The 23,094-nt window shown below is 31.0% G+C and overlaps 1 protein-coding gene and 1 long non-coding RNA gene across 4 annotated transcripts; one reads left to right on the top strand and one right to left on the bottom strand.

The window, feature by feature from the left end:
- The first annotated feature begins 3,031 nt into the window (after positions 1–3,031).
- On the top strand, positions 3,032–6,657 carry LOC126688281 (uncharacterized). Of its 3 annotated transcripts, none has more exons than XR_007644215.2 (8): positions 3,032–3,128; positions 4,043–4,235; positions 4,317–4,382; positions 4,572–4,624; positions 4,989–5,139; positions 5,763–5,839; positions 5,960–6,078; positions 6,424–6,657. It is a non-coding gene; the product is annotated as an uncharacterized LOC126688281 (long non-coding RNA). The 3 variants fall into 3 exon arrangements; XR_007644216.2 differs by having other exon boundaries at positions 4,034–4,235; XR_007644214.2 differs by lacking the exon at positions 3,032–3,128 and having other exon boundaries at positions 3,153–4,235.
- A 9,919-nt stretch (positions 6,658–16,576) lies between these two features.
- Positions 16,577–19,442, bottom strand: LOC126687211 (scarecrow-like protein 6). Its single transcript, XM_050381659.2, has one exon. It carries the CDS (start codon positions 19,041–19,043, stop codon positions 16,899–16,901), a length of 2,145 nt encoding a protein of 714 aa, XP_050237616.1. The 5' UTR covers positions 19,044–19,442; the 3' UTR covers positions 16,577–16,898.
- Positions 19,443–23,094: the final 3,652 nt, after the last annotated feature.

Here is a 23,094-nt window from a genome sequence, read left to right as displayed (position 1 = left end):
TTAATTAACGGAAACTACATGCTTAATCCGTTTAAATAATAAGTAATTAAATTTTATTAAAATTAATTATATATATGGTTTTGATTATTTATAATTATAATAATTTTATTTGTTTATATTAAATAAATTTATACTTTATTCAAATAATTAATTAAATTAATAATATATGCAATTGAACATATCTATATTTATATATACCATATCGTATAGCCCGTATTAATATCATTGCCGTGTTTCAATTTTATATTTTAATTACAGTTATTAAGCTCATCGTATTTATATTTAAATGAATCGTATTTCATATTTAAATAGTTATGATTGTCATCCCTGCCCAAAAAAAATTGTGTTATTGGAGATGAGATAGACCCTACCAAAAAAAACGGTGTGTTTTGACAAGCATGATTGCCTACTTTTTGTAATTTGGCACATAAATTTTTATAAGTAAAATGTGTGGAATACAAAGATTGCGTTGTTTCTAAGCTGACAAATAAGCAAATGAAGGATAAAAAATAAGAAATAAAGGAAGAAGAAGATAAAAAAGAGGAAAACAAAAACAATGAAGGAAACATAAAGAAGAAATGGTGGGCAAGCATCTACTAAAGTTACTAATTATATGGCAAACATTGAGACACAAGTAAAAGATCGTATGAATCTTTTCTTGCACACCCACATCCATGCACATTTCTATCTAGGATTGTTCATCCGGATCGAATCGAACTAGATTAAATTATGTGATTTTTGAAAATTAAACTAAATTAAAAAATTTAAAAACTAATTTTTTTTAAATCGAATCGAATCAAACTAATTGGTTTTTATAGATTTTTAAATTCAGTTTGATTATTCTGAATTTATTTCTCAATTGAATTTTGAATAAAGAATTATTGTGGTTTTTAATTTTGTAAGCTGAGATCACTTATTTTATACTTAGTCATTTAAATAAATATTTATGAATAATACTCTTTAATTTTATTCCAATTAACTTCAGAATTGAGTCGTACATTGATATCCGTGAATGCTTTCATTTTATACAATTTGGGAGTTAATTAATCTAAAGTTAAAAAAATATTGTTTTTAATTGATTAAATTTATTAAGTGGAATTAGTTAATTGATCTTTATAATAATTCTTAATTGATTAAAATTACTAACTGTAAATTAATTGATCCTCGTTGCATATTTGGAGACTACGATACTCCTTTTTCATTAAATTTTTATATTTAATATCGAGTTGAACCAAAAAGAAAATAGAAAGAAGTATAATATCTAACCGAATCGGCTCGGTTTGATATGACTTTTACACACCCCTATCCCTATCCATCCGCCACTAGCTTACACCTCACACGCTTCATTTTTGTTTCTATTCTTTTCTTTGCTGTTTTGCCTTATATGCTTTACCAACGTTTTCTCACATTGCCTTTCCTTTTTTATTTTAAATCTTAAGTCTAAATTTCCTCTTTTGGATCAATAAAAACTATACTAATTTAATTCGTCTTTGAAGTATATACTTATATGCGTATTACATTAGGGGTAATATTTTAAAAATACGTTGCAATGTATTTAATTGTAAAGGTTTGAGAATTAGAGGGACAATGGTATAAATTTTTGGAGGTAATTACATATATTTTAAGAATTACGGTCCACCTCTGATAACCTTAGCTTCGTGCCTAAGGAATACATAAAGGTTTAGAAATTCCTTGAAATATTTTTAAGCTAGAATAATATGTGCATGGATTTATATATTAACACACGTTTCGTGATAAAATGTGTGTATTAAGTTGATCTACTGTTATCTACCAATGATAGAGATATGATCTGTTTGATTTATGACTTGTCATGTTTTCCTCTAATTTAAGAGCACAAAGGAATATTATTCTTGGAAATAAATCTTTATCTTTATCTTTATTGTTACAATAGTACATATAAGGCAACAGAAAGGCTACGGTTAAAAACCGTTGCAAAGAAATCAACAAAATTTAAAAATTTACAACATAAGGCAACATATATAAAAAACGGTTGCATTAGATTAAGAAAATACAACAGTTTGAATTAATCTAGCAACACTTCTAAATTGTTGCCTTATCTTAAATACAAATTTCTGAAGAAAAAAATAATAATTACAATTTTGATTAAAAGAGGTAAAACTTTTTTTATAGTCATTTCTTTTAGGCTTTGTTTGGAAAAGAAGGCATTAAAGTAAAGTACGGGTTTTTAAAGTAAAGTACGGATTTTTAAAGTAAAGTAAAGTATCGTAAGGGACGGTAAAGGAAGGTAAGGGTTGGCATATGAGGGTTGAGGGGGTTGGCATATGAGGGTTGAGGGGGGTTGGGAAATAATTTTCAACCCCTCAAAACCTTTAAAAAAAATTTACCAAACAGGGGTTGAAATTTTACAACCATTTCCTTCCCTTCCTTTCCTTTCTCAACCCCTAATCCAAACAATATGTTAGAAGACAATAATTTTTTTATTAAAAAGGCTCAAAATCACTTACCCAATTTTTATAAAATTCTCGAAAAATTATTTTTAAATGTTTGTTGATGGCTTTTAAGAGATTTATGTTTAATTTTAGCATGTGTCTTCATAAACTGATAATATTACAAAGGACCAAACTTAGTTTTTCTAGATGGAAGGATGGGAGAAAGAAATTGAAGCCCAAAACCTAACCTAAATATGAGATAGAAATGGGAGAAGAAACTGTCAGTGCCGACGAGAACCGCGCCACTCATTGTCGCCGCGAATGCCGCCGCTTGCTGACGGCGTGAATCGCGCCGCTCGTTCATGACGCAAATGCCGCCGTTCGCTGACGATAACCCCGCCGCTCGCTGACGATGCGAACCCCGGCGCTCATTGCTGCCAACGCCAACGCTCCAAGTTTCCATACAAATATTTGCAATCCACATCGCTATATTCTTATAATTTTAGTGCTCTTTACTACTATGATTTCTACACTGGTTTCTACTCCATCAGCTGGTATAGCTATTTCTGCTTCTATCTTTTATTATTTTATTATTTTTTATGTTTTCAACCATTTGATATTGATTTTGTTGTTCTTTCATTTTTGCAGTTATCTATGTCTATTTCAAGGAGCAATTTTACAGTTTGATTAACAAGCATATGTCATCACAATTTGCAGGTAAAACCCTAATTAATCAAACGATTTTACATTTTGATTAGCAAGCATATTCATAAATCTGCATTTGCAATCAATATCTGAAATCAAGTTGTATGAACTTTGCAATTCAATTAGCAAATCGGTAGTCAGTGAAAACATCATAAAATTTGGTTTGTGAACTTCGCAATTCAGGAGCTTCAGCTTAGTGTTAGTATTATTTGTTGGTTTAATAAAAATAGTGTTAGCGCTGATTCTGTTCAGGTAATAATTGTATTGTTGAATTTAAAAGAATTAATACCTGCTAATCTCTTGGCTGGTCCTTCTTCATCCATGTCCTCTTTTCTAGCACATTGTTCTGATTGTAAGATAAGCTATAAGGTGCAATTAATGTGATGTTTACTTCTAATGTTGATTAGATGGTGAATTTGCCATTGCAGACTATATAGTTTGTACAAGTATCTTCAAACTTTAATGGCCTTGGTGATTGTTTCTTACATAATTGCAAGTGAATTTTGTTGTGTTGTGCTGTAGATTTTAGTTTGTCTTGAAAGGATTCTGATCTCGCGGATATATGGCGAGAAAAATGAGGAAAATGATTTGTTGGATTTGTGAAAATTCAAACTGTTTTAATTTTATCGAGTGTTGATTGTGATTATTGTGACCTTTTTTACTCTGCTAGCAAAAAGCTAAGGAAGATAGTTTTGTCAAGAATGCTTCTACAAACTGATTCGTTTTAAGTAGCATATAGCCAACAAGTAAAGTTGGTGTCATTACATTCATCTAAAACATTATGTATGCATATTGTTTATGGTTTGAGAGTACGAAATGGTGTCCTTCAATTCAATTATGTTCTAACATTCAATTATGTTCTAACATTGTCCGAAAGCTTGTTTATGGACTTTTCAGTGCCATGATTATGTACCTAGTTAGTGCAGGTGAACTTTTTAATCAAGCTAGTGGCTCTAAAACCTGTGAAGGTTGTTCAAAAAATGATAATGTAATGCTAGGAAAATATGAAGGAGCTGAACTGCTGAAGATACTGCTAATAAAGAGGAACACTAGGGTTGAAAGTAGTTCAAACGGAATTGCAGGAAAGGTGAGTTCGATTTCGCTGACGTTTGAGTCCAGGTGATTGAAATGAATTTTGATTTCTCTTTCCCTTTGATTTATTTACTTGTTCTTTAACCTGAATCATATTACGCTTCATAGCCAAGTGTAACAAGACGAAAACCACTTCCTGTACGCTCAGGCATGTTTCTTGACATGGTTACCAAGGTACCCACTCTTGTTTGTTTCTAATTTTGTCTGCGAGTGCATGCTTGTGAGTTGCTTATCCTCTTTCTTGCTTTATAAGTGCTCCAGTTCAACAAATGGTCACTCGCTAACTTGCATTAATCAATGCAAGTGAATTTATGCTTAAATGGTAACTGATGATTTTCTCTACTTGGATTATGTATGTGTTAGGCGGTATATACTCCGGAAATGTCACAAGCATTACAGCACAACATTTAGAATGGGTAAATTCTTTTGTTCTCAGTACAACTAAATGACTTTTTAATATGCATCCATAAAGCCTCTATTTATTTCATAATTCTGATCCTCATGCTAACAGAGTATAAAAAGCTTTCTAGGGCTTTTAAAAAATAGCAAAATGGAAGAGTCATAACAAAATGATAGCAATTTAATTGAATTTTTGTTTCTCTTTAATGGATGATGAATACTATGGTACTGGAATTGTAGGAATAAGGAACATGTGACTATTAAAGGTGCACAAAGCTACTTGGAACTTCTATTTGTTGTCATGTATTATGTGTCGTCACATATTATAATATTTTTGTAATTTACATGTATAATGATATTTTGTTGTCATTCCCGAAACAGATGTTTGATGGCATGGTCAAACAAATTGCAATCTACTTTGATGTTCTGAACATAGCAAAAATTGCCAAGGCTTCTAAAGAAGTCAATATTGCTGAAGTTGGAGCTGACATTGAACTGTTATCAAAGAACTGAATCTCTTTATCATTGTTGAGTAAGTCTCTTACTTCACCTAACTTGGAAATTCTTGTTATGCTCATGATTAGGGGTTTGCTTGATTACACTTACGCACATGTAAATCATTTGGATTAAGTTAAAAGTATTGAGGGCTTCGGGAATAGTTTTTGCCTGTACATTCATCTTCAATGTCGCTGAATAATAATCTTTCCCAATCATATATATATGGGTTAATTACATATAAAATCATCACCTTTACACGATTTTTCAAAAATAACACGACCTTTAAAACGTGTCAATTCAGGGCATCACCTTTCATTTATTTTCAAAAATAACATGGGCACGTTTTTAGATAAAATTTTGCTTACTTGGACACCCAATGTGAGTGCCACGTGTCATGCCACGTCAGCAAAAATGTCACTAAAAATATGCTCATGTTGTTTTTGAAAAGAAATGAAAGGTGGTGCCCTGAATTGCCACGTTTTAAAGGTCGTGTTATTTTTGCAATTTCGTGTAAAGGTGGTGATTTTATATGTAATTAACCCTATATATATTTGAATTGACTTTTACTTTTCATAATGGAATGGAAAGCATAGGACAATCCATATGCATACGAGTTGCCTTATTATTGTGATATTTGTGCAATGCAATCTATTTCAGGTTGATTGGGGATCATTACATGAATGTAACGGCGGAGGAAAAATTGATCATGATTTAGCCTAATTTATTTACAAATGGTGAGCAACAGAAACTACCGATTTACTTTAGTTACCGTGTTAAATTTACAAAATGCACTGAGTCATGGTTATGTCTTGTTGATATTCTAAATAAGCTTAAAGTGGACTTTTTTGTTCCAGACATTTTCAGAAAAGGTACATAGTTCCTTCGGAAAGAAAAAGATGGGTTTAATTTATATGAATCCTACTCCGGCACCTGTGGATGCTTTTCAGACATTTGATGGCAACTGACTTTGTTTGTGAGTTATTTCTTGCGCTATATCCTTGTTAACCTGCTTGTTTTTAAATTTTTCTAATAATGCCCAAGCAAAACAGAACTTCTATTAAAAAATAAAGTAAATAATTAATTGTAGATTATTGTTGATTTGCCGTCATTTTTGTATTAATTATTTACATGTATGAGTTTGGTTTGTCTTATATTGTTAAATAACTTGTAGATTCATATTGTTGGCCTATTGATATAATGTCAAAGCGGCATTCGAATATTTAACTGTTGGTCTATTGATTATAATACTAATTTCTGGTGCACTCCAAATTACAAGAGCTCCAAAATAGTGGAAGTGATGCTTTTTCCACTGTTATAGGTGAGAGGCCTTTCGGTTGTGCACTTCTTTATGAAAGAGGGGTTACGAGAGGCAATTTGAAGAACAGAGAAGGAAGCAGTTCTTCAATAATTTTGATGGAATATTTTCCGTTTTCTAGTTTTTGTGAATATTTTTGTTCGTGATGTAATGGATGAAATATTTTTGTGATGTAATAGATGAATGTAGTATTTTCTTGATGTAATGGATGGAATATTTTCCGTTATGTGATGTAATGGATGGAATATTTTCTAATTTTGAATTTAATAAATATTTTCGTTTTCTAATTTTAGTGAATATTTTATGTTTTCAAGTTTAGTGAATGTTTTCTGGTTTTAAGTTTAGCGAATAATTCAGTTTTAATTTTTGTTCCTCAAATTAAAACCGTTGTCTTTTTTATATAAACCGTTGCTTAAAGTTTTAGTTAAACCATTGCAAATAGTATATATAAGTGGTGCATAAAGTATTATATAAATCGTTGCCTTATAAAAAGGACTGTTGCCTAAATTACATTATTCAACTGTTACATAAGATGTTTAAAACCGCTGCTTTTGCTATTAATTGCAACGGTTTTATTTCTATTACTATAGATTAGAAAACCTGTTGCAGTAGCTATTAAAACCTATTGCAGCGGCCGCAAATGTAGCTGATTTAAAACCGTTGCAATAGACTTACGGCAACGGTTTTTGTACATTATACAACAGTTATCTACTGTTGCCGAAAATGACTTATGTGGTAGTGTCAGTAAAAGAATTTTTCATTTATAATATAAAAACAGATTGAAGGAATCAAAATCTTGAATATATATATTAAACAAGTAAAATTGGAATTATATAAATTTTATTAATTGAATGCTTTTGCAATCTAGCAATAATAAGTTTATGGACCATATGAATTATCAATACTGTGTGCATAGTATATAAGCACTGAGTAACATTTCATTAAATTCGTGTGTTAATTTTTTTTATAAGCACTTTCCTTTTGATGATCGAAAAAACTATTGTATGGTTAAATTAGAGTTTTGTTGTATCAAGCGATCAAACACATACCATTAGGTCAGAAGTTACTATTATAGTCAGGACGCAGCTATTTTTATATAAGTATTGAGCTCAAACGTGATAATTCGACTTGACTTAATTTGGCCTCTGGAATAATTGATGTCATTTATCTAGTCAAACAATTTTTTTGATGAATATCTAATTTATCCATCTCCAATTATTTCCGCTGAATATCAAATTCATGACTCAAGTTCTGATACTAATTATTCATGCGTTAATAATTAGGTCAAAAGTTGTTAGTTATGGTGTCACTTTTTTAACTTATAGATATTTAGTTCAAGTGTCATGTTTCGACTGTAACTTGACTTATTGATTTTTGTTATTTGAACAGGTTTAATAGTTAGTGATTAATGGCCCATAAATTGTTATATGTGTTAGATAGAATTTTATTATAGTTGTAGGTTTAAATTTTCTTACAAACGCCAAAAATCTAACTCTCCAATAGTAAAAAAAAAGGTTTAATAAAGAAACATAGATTGAAGAGATGACAAAAGCTGGCATTAGTAGGAAATCTTTGTTGTTATTGAAAAACAAAGGCTTAGGGTCTGAAAAACTACCGACCTTTCAATTTTTTTTCAATTGCACCCTCACCTTGTAATTTCTTCAATAGCACCCTATTTTGTATTTTTGGCTTTCAATAGCACCCCGACCTTGTAAAATAGTCAATTTTATCCTATTTTATATTTTTGACTTTCAATAGCACCATAAATTATCAAATTAAACTCATTTATCGAAGACTTATTTGAACTTTTTTTAAATTAAAAAACTTGTTTAAAAGTGTTCAAGTAGAAAAAAGTATGATTTCACCTTTAAATTTAGTTTTTTTGAACTTTTTAATCCTTATAGTAATCAAATCATCTAATTTTTTTATTTTAGAGTGCTATTGAAAGTCAAAAATACAAAATAGGGTGCTATTGAAAAAATTACAAGGTGAGGGTGCTATTGAATTTTTTTTGAAAGATCAGTAGTTTTTTAGACCTTAAGCCAAAAACAAATGTATAAATAACAGAATTCCTCACTCCTAGGAGGCTTCATGAAGACAAAAGTGCTTACCTTAATGAAAAGTTGTTTATCATTATTAGACTTTTGTCTTTTAATTTTTTGTAAGAAGAGGATGAAAAAAGTGAGCAACTTTTATGGGGTTCCATATCCAGAAGATGCCCTTGATCTCTCGCGCACTATAGAACACGAATAATCTGCTTTCATTGAAGTGACTAAAGGCGCAATACAATGCATTGTTGAAGAGATATATAGAGGGTTTTTTATTGGTTTTTTATGAGAATTATATATGGGAAATTAAAGGAGAAAAAAACAAGTAAAGCCTCTTTTGCTATACATTTGTTTCTCTCCACGTATGTGCAAAACAAAAAAATAAAATCCTATGCCTCAGATAATGTCATTCTGCACCCACTACTGGCGTGCCCTCGGTTAATAATTATAAATAAATAAAATTATAGATAACTAAAAGCTAACTATATTAATATATAAACAAAATTAAGTAGTAATATATAAGTGAAAAGAATAGTATCTAGTATAAATTGCTGAAGTTTGTATAAGATAGATTTATAATGGTCTAATGTCTTAAAAAACCCCGACCTTTTAGCCCCTTTTCAATCATACCCTGACGTTGAAAATTTGTCAATTTTACCTTATTTTGCATTTTTGTGTTTCAATTGTACCCTGAAAAATTAAATTAACGTCTTTTTCGTTTGGAAATTTGTTTAAAACATTCTCCATATCTAGCATACATTAATTGTACGTTTTTAAAATTTATTTAAATTTAGTTAAATTAATTAAGGAATTTAAGTTAGTGTTAATATGATTATGGGTTTTAGTTAGTTTTTAAAAATAAAGAACTTATTTGTACTTTTTGAATAAAAAAAATTTAATTTCATGTTTAAACTTAGTTAATTGAATGATTTCATCATTTAAGTTAAAAAAATTAACAAAAATAAATAAATTGGGGTACAATTGAAAACGGAAAATTCAAAAATGGGTAAAATTGACAAATTTTCAACGTCGGGGTGGAATTGAAAAAAAAATTAGAGGTGAGGGTTTTTTGAGTGATTAGGCCATTTATAATTATATTGTTTACCTCTTCGTCTATCATTTTTAGCACATGTTACCGGTTTTGATGTCAAATCTCAAGGGAAAACCTTCCTCTCTTTTGTTCTAATCGAGTTAATCAATTGAAATAATTAATTTTAGGGACTATTTTTAAAACCGAATAACAACTCAATTACAATTACGATCAACATACTAAAGAATTAAAAAAAATAACTTAAAAATATCTTCTGAAAGTGCTATAATATCTTTATCACAAAATCAATAATCTTTACTTGAAAGATTAAATCGATAACAACATCCAAATTCATTTTATAAAAAACCGTTAGGGAAGAGGGAGGGGCGAAGCTAGAAATTATCCGAAACGGGGGTAAATTTTATATTTTATATAAAATATAAACATAAGGTGATCAATTTATGTTAAAAATTAATTTAATTGCATTGTTTAACTTAATTAATTCAATGTATTGGTTCAATTTTGTTTCTTGAAAGGTGATCAATTGACCCCCTTCTTAACCATGCGGCTTCGCCACTGAGGTGGCCATAAAGATGAAGTATTTTTTTTTCATGAAGCCACTAATCTTCTTGCTCTTGCTTATTTGCTTTATTAATTATTGATGAAATTTCACCGGTCAATTTGATTATTAGAAGAAGAAAAAACAAATTTGATTGAATATTAATTTTAGCGTCTGCTTTCTATATGCGTTCTAGTAGAAGAATATATAGAAAAGAGTTTTTTTAGTGCTCTCTAAATAATTCACTAAAGTATTTCATTAATCAATTAAAAAACTTTTAGATATAAATACGAGCAAAAACTAAAATCCAATTCAAATTAAATCCGATCATCATCCAGTAAAATAATATATTAAAGAGGCTTAATGTCTTAAAAACTCCCGACCTTTCATCCCTTTTTCAATTCTACCCTGAAGTTGAAAAATTGTCAATTTTATCCCAGTTTGCAGTTTTTCATTTCAATTGTACCCTAAAGCATAAAATTGACCTTTATTTATTTGATAAAAGTTCAATAAATTTTTTAAAAAATGGTCAATTTAATATAAAAAGTTAATCTAATGCAAAAAGGGTCAATTTAGAGAATTTTTGCAAATAAAAAAAAGGTCAATTTTATGCTTTAGGGTACAATTGAAATGAAAAAATACAAAATAGGGTAAAATTGACAGATTTGCAACGTCATGATAGGATTGAAAAGGAAATGAAAGGTCAGAGTTTTTTTAAGACATTAAGCCTTAAATTAAATAATATAATATAATAGATAGATAATAATATAAATATATTTTTTTTGATGAATAATATAAATCTTTAATATTGAAAAGAATAAGAAAAAATAGGTTTTTCTCTTCTTCTTCTTTTTCCAAAGATAACTATATATAAATATATAAGAAGAACGGCCATCTCATGAAGATGATGAACCATTCTTAAACAGAAAAAATAAAAGTGGACTTCGCGGCTACTAATTGAATCATCCAAATACACATTCGTTTAAAAAATTTAAATACCAATGCGTGAAAATTTGTTAAATGAACGGTAGCAATATAGAACGATAAAATTTTTTAAAAAGGAGTACTGACCGTTGGTATCGACTAAAGTAATATAAGTATTACCTTAACTTTGCAGAACGCACAATTGATATATCGGGATCATTCAGAACAAGGCACACCAGCATAGCAAACCTGATCATTTAAATTTAAAAATAATATAAAAATATACGTTAATCTTACCTGATAGTAGAAGAGTTCCACCAACTGACGACGGCAGGCGGGAGCTAGAAGGATACTAGAGAAGCCCCTCTTGTAAAAGTAAATAGTATAAATAAAAAATTCCTTATATGTAATAGGGAAAAGGTGCAAAAATGACCCTAATGTATAGCCCATGTCTCATGTTGGCACCTCATGTATTTCGGATCTCCAAAAGGACCCTAACGTCTTGAAAAAGTGTCAAAAATGACCCTTCCGTTAACATTTCCGTTTAAGGCCGTACACATTTATGTTTAACGTCGTCCATGTTTTGTGTTTTTTTGAAACTTTTTCGCAATGTTAGGATCATATTTGAGATCCGAAATACATGAAGTGCCAATAAGATACATGAGGTATACATGAGGGTCATTTTTACACCTTTTCTCTATGTAATATAGACGCCCACAAAGGGGAAATAAAACACCCAAATGGGGAAGAAATGTTTCTTAAAAAAAATGATAAAAAAACACAAACTATTCAAAAGAAAAGAGTAATTTCTAAATTAAAAAAAACTCACAACATCAAATAAAATTAAGTTACCAAAGATCAGACATTAATGAAGTCATACATTAATGAACAGAAATTACACAAGGAAAATCTGTTACAACAAAATTTATCACATAAAAGTGCTTAGATTATCATTAACTGGAAATAAACAATCTAAAAGTTCATTTCACAGATCTTATATATGTCAGTCTTATATCACTAATTCAAAGTTATCCAGTGATTTTAATTGATGGATAAATTATGTCAATGGTATTTGAATTTTTTTCAAATTTTCTATTTCGTTGTATGTACTTTTTTTTTTGGTATAAGTGTTTTATTTTTTAAAATGTATCAAACAATTATTTTAGAAATTCTCGGCAATCGATGTGCTAAAAAAGGACTTCACCTTTTTTCACTCCTTTCACTTAAATTTAGATGCCGTATTAATAAAAAAAATGATGATTGTATGTAACAGTACACTTGTATATGTGAAATTTAAATTACAAGTCATATCAGCAAATTTAAAAACGACGACTGTGTGTGCAATAATATTTATATGGTACACTTTTAAGAAAAAAAACACTGATATGAAACAAACAAAAGTTCAGACACCAAACAAAAAATTTTAAAAAATTCAAATACCATAAAGGTCATTTATTCCAAATTAATTAAAGAAAGCTATGTTGCAACATTAGAAAAATGAGTAATAGATCAATATGGTTCCTCAACTTGTGACTCAAGCTTAAATAATCCAATTCCAGCTATTTTAATCAATTAAAAACTATACTTTTTATTTTTTGGTCAATTGAAAACAAAATTGGCATAATATGAACAATTACAAGGATCAGAATAATTCAGTTTTCCTAATTGATTCCAAATATATTTATAATTAATCTAAAAAATAGAAAAAAAAATATTATTTTTAATGGCTAAAAGTGTATTATTTATACCCGAATCATAAATTTAGAAACCAAGTACACCTTTTTACTCATAGAAAAACCATTGAACAAAGAATAAACACTTCCAATGAACTTGTAACTCAGGGTCATTTAACGCAATTTTAACTTGTTTGAGTAACTAACCCCAAAACCTTTCATTTTTGGGTCAAATTGCCTTATAATTGTATTTTTAAAACGCGTAAAATACAAATTAAAAATGAGAGATGCGAAAAATAAATTAAAAAGTTCACTAATTATTGCAATAAAATTATCGTAAACTTATTTTTTACAATAAAAATATAAATTATGGGATAATTTGATCCACAAATAAAAAAAATTAGGATTAATTATTAAAATAAGTTTAAAGTGGATTAGATGATCTCGTGTTACAAATTCAGGGTCTGTTGACCCATTGTTCAAAAATCATTTACCTAAAATTCAATAAATCTCTAGATCTTTGATCAATTCAAAAACAATAATGGTATTATAGCTTCGGCATGTAGTAACACAATCCCACATTTGTACCACCTACTTTTGAACAAGCACAGATTTAATCACCCAAAAACCGCAATCATCCAACGGCTCAGATCATCTGATCATGACATTTCACCATGGAAGAGAAGTAATGTCTCTGATCAGATCATGTTCATTAATTACTGTGTGCGGACCCACCGAAAGCTAAAAAAGCAGATAAAAAAAACTCCCGTAGACATGGCAAATAATCATCCTATGTGTACGTTGCCATCGTCAAGTCTAATTTGTAGCATTGACCGTACACGTGGCGACACACAAGATAAAGACCATTCATTTCCTTTGCTTTTGTGGGGACCACGAAAGTAAGTTACTTTTGTGAGTAGAGAAAGATATGTACCTGTCCACTTGTCATTATTATTTGGGTCGGGTCGCTGTCCCAAGCAATTGCAGTATATGAGACAATCAGTCACTATCCATTGGATCATCCATTTTTAAGAGTTTTGTTACGCTGTGTTATCTCTAGAGCTACTCTTATTTTGGAGATTAATTTCTAACCTTTGGATTAGTAACCTTTTAAGATTGAGGGGACACAATTTTCCAATTTCCATTTCCTCCAGATAAATTTTGCTTTCAAATCAAACTAAAAATGATCACTGTTCAGGATTTCGGTAAACTAAAAGTACACCACAATTATTAGGGTAATTGTACATTTATGCCTTTAAATTTTGTACCTTTGGTCACCTATATGTATTTCAATTTTTATAAGTATTTATACATCAAACTAATCTTTTTATTATTTTTTAACACATCTCAAAATGTTAAGCTGGATAATACAACTACTCAACCTCCTAAAATTTCAATCGATGATCAAATTAATAAATTTGGAAATAGATAAAAAGTAACTACTCACTCCGTTTCAATACAGTTGTCTACTTTGACTTTATCACACAGTTAAAAAAAGCAATTATTGTTTATGAATTTTATAAAAAAATTCTTATTTTTTTTGTCATATCCAATATAATATAAGATCCACTTGCAATTTACTTTCAATTTACTCATTTGTGGAATTTAAATAGGGATAATATTGAAAAAGTAAGTGTAAAAATTACTAGTTCTTTTTTCAAAATGGACAAGAGTTTTGAGATAAAAAAATTTCTCAAATTGGACAACTCTATTAAAACGGAAGAAGTATTTTATTTTTTCAGTTTGGCAACAAATATCACTATAATAAAGACATATTAATCTACATATTCATTTTTTGAATACAAATAAATATATATATATATATATTAAATAGCATAATAATATTAATTTACTGGTTTAACATTAAATGTTAAGAAAGTAATTCACTTAACAATTAAAAAATATCGGATTCTTTTTATTTACTTTTTCTGTTTTTTTAATTGTTCATCTAGTTAAAATTATAAGTATTACATATTACGAAAGTAATTTATTTGTCTTAAATTATAAATAACTCAGTTAATTAAATTATTAGCTAATAAAAAATTTGTACACTTAACCATGCAATCATATAATTATGAAAGACAAATTTAAAAGATATTCATTAAAATTATCTGTACATTATAAAAAGTTAAGTATTCATAGATAAATATATTTATTTTGATATACAATTTAAAAAAAAACGGAAGGAATGAATTTAATCCGAATTATAAATATTCATAAATAAATAAAAGAAGGGACCACACTTTGTTAATTGGACCACCTATTAACTTAGGACCACAAATTCCACCTTGAACAAAATCAATAATCTAAAGCTTAACCATCAACACACAACAATTAACATTAATAATAATCACAATCACAATAATACCAACTTTATTCACATTTCCTTCTCCATGGAGCCTAGTCGCCCGACGTTTTTGGCTTTCTATTTTGCCAATCTACATCATTTTAAAATGTACTCATTTTTTTGTATTTTTAAGAAAACCCTCCATGTCTCTTTATGTCTCTACCATACGTACCAAATGGTGTTAATTCAGTTCAGGTCCAATTAAACTTTTATAAAAAAAATTAAGTTTTTTTTTCTTCTTGGAAAACTAATTAAGTTACTAGAATGCAATATTTTGAAAACAAACCAACGTGGCCCAATCGAATCAGTTAATTTTTTCCGATTCCATTAGATTTTTAATTCCAAATTGTACTCAAATTTAACTTCTTTTTTCTACTTACAAAACCTAACAAAATTTAAAAGCCATTCTTTATAATCAAACAAAACCGGACTAAAATAATAAATTTAATTTGAGTTCAATATACCCCTATGTATAAGGAAAGGCTTACTTAATCAAATTATTATGTCTCCCCCAAAAGAAAAAAAGAAAAAATTATTTTAAGTTGTGTATAAACTGGGAGCTTTTCAAAGGTGGTGAAAGAGAAATATATTATAATAACCACTAATGATACAAGACCCATGTGATTTCATCACCCTAATGAAAAGAAGTGGATTCAATGTATTATATTATACAATTGTTAACATACATAAATACACCTTGGCCTGTTTTGTGTCTTTTAAATAATACACCCTTACCTATCAATTTGACATAATTTAATTAATACTTTCATAATTGAATTTTGAATAACATTCATAGTCAATGAAAATTTTCTTTTAAATTCCCTCTCATTTTAATAAAACAAAAGACTAATTTGTCTATACAATATATTTCCAATGAAATGTGACAGATTGTGAGTATATCTTTATACGTTTTAGGTCATAGAACCATATGCTAATAAAATAATTAAATTTTATAATGATCTGCACCCACCTTAACAGACATTTAGTAAATAATCTAAGATAAATTTCTTAGTAATATTAGAGAGAATTTAGAGCAATATTCTATCATTGAGACCTTAAATGACAAAAAAATCCATAAACCCTTAATTCTTTTTGTTAGTTTTCATGTTTAACTAATCGATATCGATGCATTTAACATTGGAAACACAGATTATCGTAATTTTAGGCAAAATGATAATGCACAAATAAAAATTTCTTATCTAGACAATGTCTTCGTGGATCCATTTCAAGAGAGTACCGATCCGCCATAATTCCGACCATAAATCCGGTCTAGACAAAAATTTCCATACAAAAATATATATTCCCAACATGAAAGCATGACAAATTCTCAAAAGCAAATCGGATCATACTAAACAGTCTTAAAATATCATCTGAAACCAGTAGTAACTAATTAAGAAACAGAGATTAGGACAATCATGCAGCAACTAAATGTAGCAGACAATCCAATCTTGAACATGTTAAGTTCTCCAAGATTTCCGGAAGCTAAGTTTACTGAATGTTCAAAAGAAAGGGACAAAGAAATCTAAGCAGTATAATTAGGATATGCATTTGCAGAAAAATAATACACAATAGACAGTTTTGAAATGTCAATTTTAATTACCAAATCTTGGTTCTCCCATTGTTGTCAATGTACAAGAGACAATCACCACCGTTAACAGGAAAATAACCATAAAACAGTTACACCTAAAGTGACAGGAAATAAGAACCATACAGAGTGATTCAATTAAGTTACTAAAATGTTGGGTTTCTTGACTTCAAACAATAAGCCAAAAGGCACAGAAAATTAGCATAGTAGAATCACAAGACAGCAAAATTCAAAAAGATCAGAAATTAAACCAGTAAGTTGTGAGGAGCCTCGGAACCATGGAACCGACTATCGATATATAGAATTCGATCCTCAACACCTCCAAGCTGAAGCCGAGACGAGTTCCTTGCGCTGCCAGCAGAGAACTAACGAAGATTGCCTCTTTTCGACATGGAAACCCCTAACCGGAGTTCGCTGCACCAAACACTCAGCTTGTGACTCTGCAAAGTTACTAAATTGGAACGGAGTGAAACCCGATTGCAAAAACAAACTTCTCCACGGAGGGGTTCGTTCCGGGTGGTGGTGACGACCGACCACGATTTTCTCAATAGCGGGCTGAATTAAGAACCTCTCAATCTTCTGCAGAGCCTCAATGTTCATATTCACAGCTTCTAATGATTCAAGTAGACCCGAATACGATTGAATCGCATAATTCACATGGTGAGCCAACGAGAGGTCGGTCCGGTCGCAGCCCCGGTCCAAAGAGACCACAATTTTAGGAGACAGCTGCTTAACAAATCGAAGTACCAGAGGCAGATACGATGGATAATTCGAAAACGGCGCAATCGGAAGATTCACACAAACCACTTCTTTCTCAGACATAACAATCGGCAAAGGCCAAGGACCAGAATTTAAAGACTCAAGGCTTAAAATTTCAATCTCAAACGGCATATTAATTTCACTAGCGAACATTTTAAGATTTTCTTGAGTAAAACGAAGCTCAATCTCATCATGTGAAGCAGCAGAACCAAAAGCTGTGATCTTCAAGGAAGGAACATTACCATTTCTCAAAGCTAATTCTTGCATAAACGAAGCCCATTGGCCACCAAATCCAATATCAAAGTCAAATATGTGAATTCTGTCCGAACCATCGCATGACTCGAGAAGGGCTTGATTGCAAGTAAAGTTTGAGAATTGCAGAATTGGTGAGATTTCAGAGAAAGATTTGAAAGCGCCAATTTTGAATATTAAGTTACAAGGTGACGGAGAGGGGTTTGGTTGGGTGGTGGTGGTCATATGGAGGAGTAACTGTAGAGCCTCTTTGAAGTAAAAAGCAGCCCGAATATGAGGCTTACCGATCGAAAGAGAGAGCTGGTGATTGAGCCGCGCCAATATCCCTTGCGCGAGTACCGGATTGCCAGTTTCGATCAGCTCTGCCGCTTGGCATATTGGGTTTATTAACGCCTGCTCAAGCTGTTGGGCCGCCAATTCATCCGTCATTATTTTTTGCTTCATCATATTCGGTCTCTGTTGAAGCATTTGAAACTGATTTTGAACCTGGAAATTACCTCCAACCGGACCTAAGTTAAGCCGCTTCGGCGGCGGCGGAGATAGAAGATTCTGATGGTGTTCCTGCAACTGAGCGTAAGAGAACGGGAGGAACATGGCTGGATTCTGGTTGAAGTGAGCTTGGTTCTGGTTAATTATAACCTGTGAGTTGAAAATCTGCGGTTTTTCCTCTGTAACTTCAATTGGCGGTACCGGCGGTGGAGGGTGGTGGTTAAACACACCAGGGAAGAGATTGTTGCCCGGATTTGGGTTGTGGGTTTGGTTCAAAACCGACCCGATTCTAGCATTGTGGCTGAGAAGTGGAAACTCTGAAGAAGTTGGTGCTGGGTCAATGCAGTTAATCAAGTTGACACAGTTTATAGGTTCAAACCCAAACCCTTGATCTACAACACCAAAACCCGCATTGAATTCCATTTCATGAGACGACCCGGTTCCACTGTGTAACAGCTTGTTCAAACCCAACGATGGATCTTCAATGTCACCCATAATTAACCTCAAAATCGACTGTTCTTGCTCTTGGTTAGGAGACCCAGTTGGCAACACTCCCTCCCAATCCTCCATCCCAAGCTGTTGTTTTTGCCCACATTTTTCAGCACTATTCTCTACAGCTGCCACTCCGGCTGAGTTGGTGGTGGTTTCAGTAGAGGCACCTCCTCTGCTTCCGCCTCCGCCGCCACCGGAGCGAGCAGCACCGCCTTGAGAAGAAGACAGCGTGGACGAAGATGTAGGAGGGCTTGGACTTCTTCTAGCGTCAAGAACAGACGTGGGTTCACTGCCCACATAGCAGAAATTCTCCTTGGTTTTGCTGTTTTGCCAGGTTAGAAGATTTTGTGGCTCTAGAAAAAGTTTTTCAGACAACAAATCTGGTGAAGAAGATGAAAAAGAAGAAGAAAAATCTAACACCCCCTTCCCTTGAAAATCCTCAAAGGGTAGGGGCATGGCCTTCATCTATTGAAAAAAATCAAAAACAAGAATTAGAAAAAACAACACACCCCAGCTTCCAATATTCAAGAAACAAGAAAATCTTGATGGAACATGATTTAAAGATTTTAAGAAGGCAAAGAAAATTTTAAAAAATGCATGCAAAAAAAGAAGTCAAGAACAAAACCATTTTAGAGCATACACAAAGAACTTAACTTCTTCTTTTGTAAAAAAAAAATTGTACAAACTTAATTTAGAACCATCTTTTATCTTCTTGGTTGGGTCGGGTTGGTTTTGGTTCGATTAATTTGGTTTTGTGGTTTTGTAGTACTGTGTGTCTTGCTTGTGTTTGCTGGTATGGATGCGTGCAACATATAAAAGTGGTAAAAGCGCTCTTCAATCCTCTCTCTTTCTATCTCTCTCCTTAAAACTTTTTCTCTCTCTAAAATATTTAATACTATTATTTTTTATTATACTTTTTTTTATGTGGCTTTTGTCTGTAGACGTAGTTATCTCTCCTGGTGGTAGGCCTTCTTTTTACTCTATCTATGCCCACTCTCATTTTCATGGCGCGTCCCCACCAATTCTTCTTATTTCCTTGATCATGTAAATTTTTATTAATCACTTCAAACTAAATTCTTGATCTTCTAAAATGGTTTATAAATCTTCAACTATTTTACAAATTTAACTTTTAAAAATGTTAAATATAAACTATTAATTTAAATTAAAAAAAATATATTTAAATATATAACCAATATTTATCTATTTTATTAGAAAATTATGTAAAAATATGAAAAATATGTGTTTAATAGTATTAAAATTTAACGTGATGTTGTAACTATAGAACATTTTAACTTTTTATATATAATTATACAATGTTTTTTCAAGTTTACTTTTTTTTTACTTGTGAATATAATTTTACAATTGAATATTATCTTTTGAAATGCGATTCATCAAATGATTAAAAAATTAGATGTTAATTATATACGGAGATATAAATTAAAATGCAATAAAGATTTTTCTATATACTTAAATACAATAAATTAAACTAAAAAACTAAGCTTCAAAATAAATAATATTGCCACCTTAAAACTATCCAATTAATAGATACAAATTTAATATTCTTCGCGTCTAAATTAAAAGACTTATTTTATAATTATATATATTAACTCATCATTTCAATATAATTTTATTAAAAAATGATTTACATAATTCATATAATGCATATAAAACTAAAAAGATGTACTAGCAGCTACTATTAATTTTAAAAAGTTAATATTGGATGGTTACTGATAATACACAGATTTTTTTCTGAGCTGAAAAAAGAAAATAATACACAGTTCTTCACTGCTGCTTGTTGGTGTATATTTACTACGCCCCAGACAATCACGTGGGCTAGTCATTCTGAGTACTACTTTTCTTAATTATTTTCTTTTACAGAGACCAATGACACAGAGAAAAGGTTATCTGTCTGAATTTGATTTTATAGTTTAACTCAATTCCCATTAAACCCTCCTGTATTTCCCGCTGTTCCACCCAGTTATCACCTCAAACCCAGAGGTAAAAACAAGGGTATTATCGTCATTGCGGAGAAACAGGTTCTGCTGGCCTGGATTTCGAAACTGAATCTGACGGGCAGAGGAGATGAGCGAGGCTTTTAGGAGTTTTGAAAACATCGAGACTGATTCAACGGTTGAGATATTTTGTTAAAAGTGAATGGCTGTGATCTATTTTTGTCCAAAAAAATTAAAGATAAAAAGGGAAAATCAGGTTTTCGGGTCCAACGAGGGAAGTTCTTGACCAATGGGTTTGGGTGGGTTTGATGAACTGTCACTTTCTAAGTTCCGGTTAAAAATAAAAGTTAAAAAGTAAGTTTGAAAATAATTAACTTGTACGACTAGTTTAGATTAGGCAAAAGGCTCATTTTAGTCCTTAAGGTCAGAGCGAAAGAATTAATAAAACCCTAAGGTCAAAGGTTGCTCACTTTACCCCATAACGTTGTCCAAACTGGCTCAGAACACACCAAAAATTTAACACCGTCTGTTTTTCAGTTAAATGATGACGTGGCATGTATGGAAAAAATTCAAAAACATCCTTAATGTTTAAAATATTTACCAAAGTTTATATTTATAACTTTTTTTTAACTATTATCACCCTTTTTTTCATTAAATATCAATAATTAAATAATATTTTAAAATAAAATGTTTATTAAACAATCGAAACTCAATTAAACACGTCGAAACCTAATTAAACAAATTGAAATCCAATTAAATAAATTGATCGCCGAAAAATTCATTTAAAAATTAAATAAATAATAATTTATTTTTTACGAATATAAATTTACTTTAATTGGAGATACGACCACTAATCCATCGCCGAAAAACATCTAAAATTAATTTTTTTTTTTTAAATTCCGGAGACCCCCCATTTAGACCTACCGTGGTGGGTCTGCTCTAAAAAAGAGCACAACCACCATGTGGTGGGTCAGCTCTTTAATAGAGCAGACCCACTGTATGGTGGTTCTGCTCTAAAATAGAGCAGCCCACCACGGTGTCTGCTCCAAAAAAGAGCAGAACCACCGTGTGGTGGTTCTGCTCTAAAATAGAGCAGACCCACCGTAGTGGGTCTGCTCTATTTTAGAGCTGACCCACCGTTGGTGGGTCTGCTCTTTATTTAGAGCAGACCCACCACGGTGGTCTGCTCTTTTTTAGAGCAGACCCACCACGGTGGTCTGCTCCGGTTTCGAGCAGACCCACCGACGGTGGGTCTGACGGATCGTTCGATTTTTAGAATTAAAAAATAAATAAAATATTGTTTTTGTTTATTAATTTTTTTAATTTTTTTGTTTTGTTCGGAATATTTCTTTCTAAAATTACAAAGGTGGTATCCGGCGGATGAGTGTTTGATTTAATAGGTTTAAATTGAATTTTGATTGGTTTTATTGAATTTTGAAGCGTTTAATTATATTTCGAAGTGTTTAATTGGGTTTCGATTGTTTCAATAAATGTTTTGATTTTAAATATTATTTAATTATATATATTTAAATGAAAAAGAGGGTGAAAATAGTTAAAACAAATTATAAATTTAAAATTGGTAAATATTTTAAACATTAAGGATGTTTTTGAAAATTTTCCCTAAGGGCCACATCATCAGTTAGACGGAACAAACTAACTGTGGTGCGATTTGAGCCACTTTGGAGAACGTTAGGGGGCAAAGTGTGCAACCTTCGACCTTAGGGTCTTATTAATTTTTTCGCTCTCACCTTAGGGGCTAAAGTGAGCCTTTTGCCTTTAGATTATGATGGCTCTAGCTTAATTTTGGATTTTGATATAGCTAGGTTTAAATTCGTATTGTTTTAGTTTTGTTAAGACATCCTGTAACTGGGTGGCGCATATTGTGGCCAAGAAAGCCCTTAGAGATGGTGTGTTTTGTTCCAATCCTCTAGCTCAAATGTCGTGGCTAGATGAGAGACTTTTGTAGTCGAAATCTTTAATCAATGAAGTTATTTCTTCCGATAAAAAAATATAGCTAGGTGCATTTGGATTAATTTATTTAGAGTTAATTAACATTTCAAGAAAGGTTCGTTTTGCCCTTCAATTTGTCATAAGATGTCAATCGAGAACAAATTTTTGACTTTAGATAAAAACCTCACGTCCTGGTTAATTTGGCTCATTATGTGCTCTTAATTGAGATGGCAGAAAATAATTGAAACATTATTTATATATTAATTGAAAATAAGAAGACAATAAAATGGACTTAAATAACAATTTGGCCTCTCAACTTGTAAGCAATGTGCAATTAACATGTAAAATAATTGTGTGGGCAAATTAGTCACGAACTTGGTAGTTATGGGCAATTAACCTCATGTGGGCAAATTAGCTTACAAGTTGAGGGGGTAAATTGTCAATTTAGTAAACAATTAGCTTACAAGTTGAGGGGGCAAATTACCACTTAAGTCCAACAAATTGTGTACTATTTGAAGTTGAATGGATAAAATAAGATTAAAAAAATGCCAATTTTGAGTCTTTTTTTTTTTTAATTAAAGATAGTCCTCCGACTCTTTAGAGTCTCAATTGTA

This window comes from Mercurialis annua, linkage group LG6 (genome assembly GCF_937616625.2).
Source record: "Mercurialis annua linkage group LG6, ddMerAnnu1.2, whole genome shotgun sequence".
Lineage (NCBI taxonomy): Eukaryota > Viridiplantae > Streptophyta > Magnoliopsida > Malpighiales > Euphorbiaceae > Mercurialis > Mercurialis annua.
The sequence above is the reverse complement of the archived record's forward strand: the minus strand, read 5'-3'. Positions and strand labels throughout refer to the sequence as shown.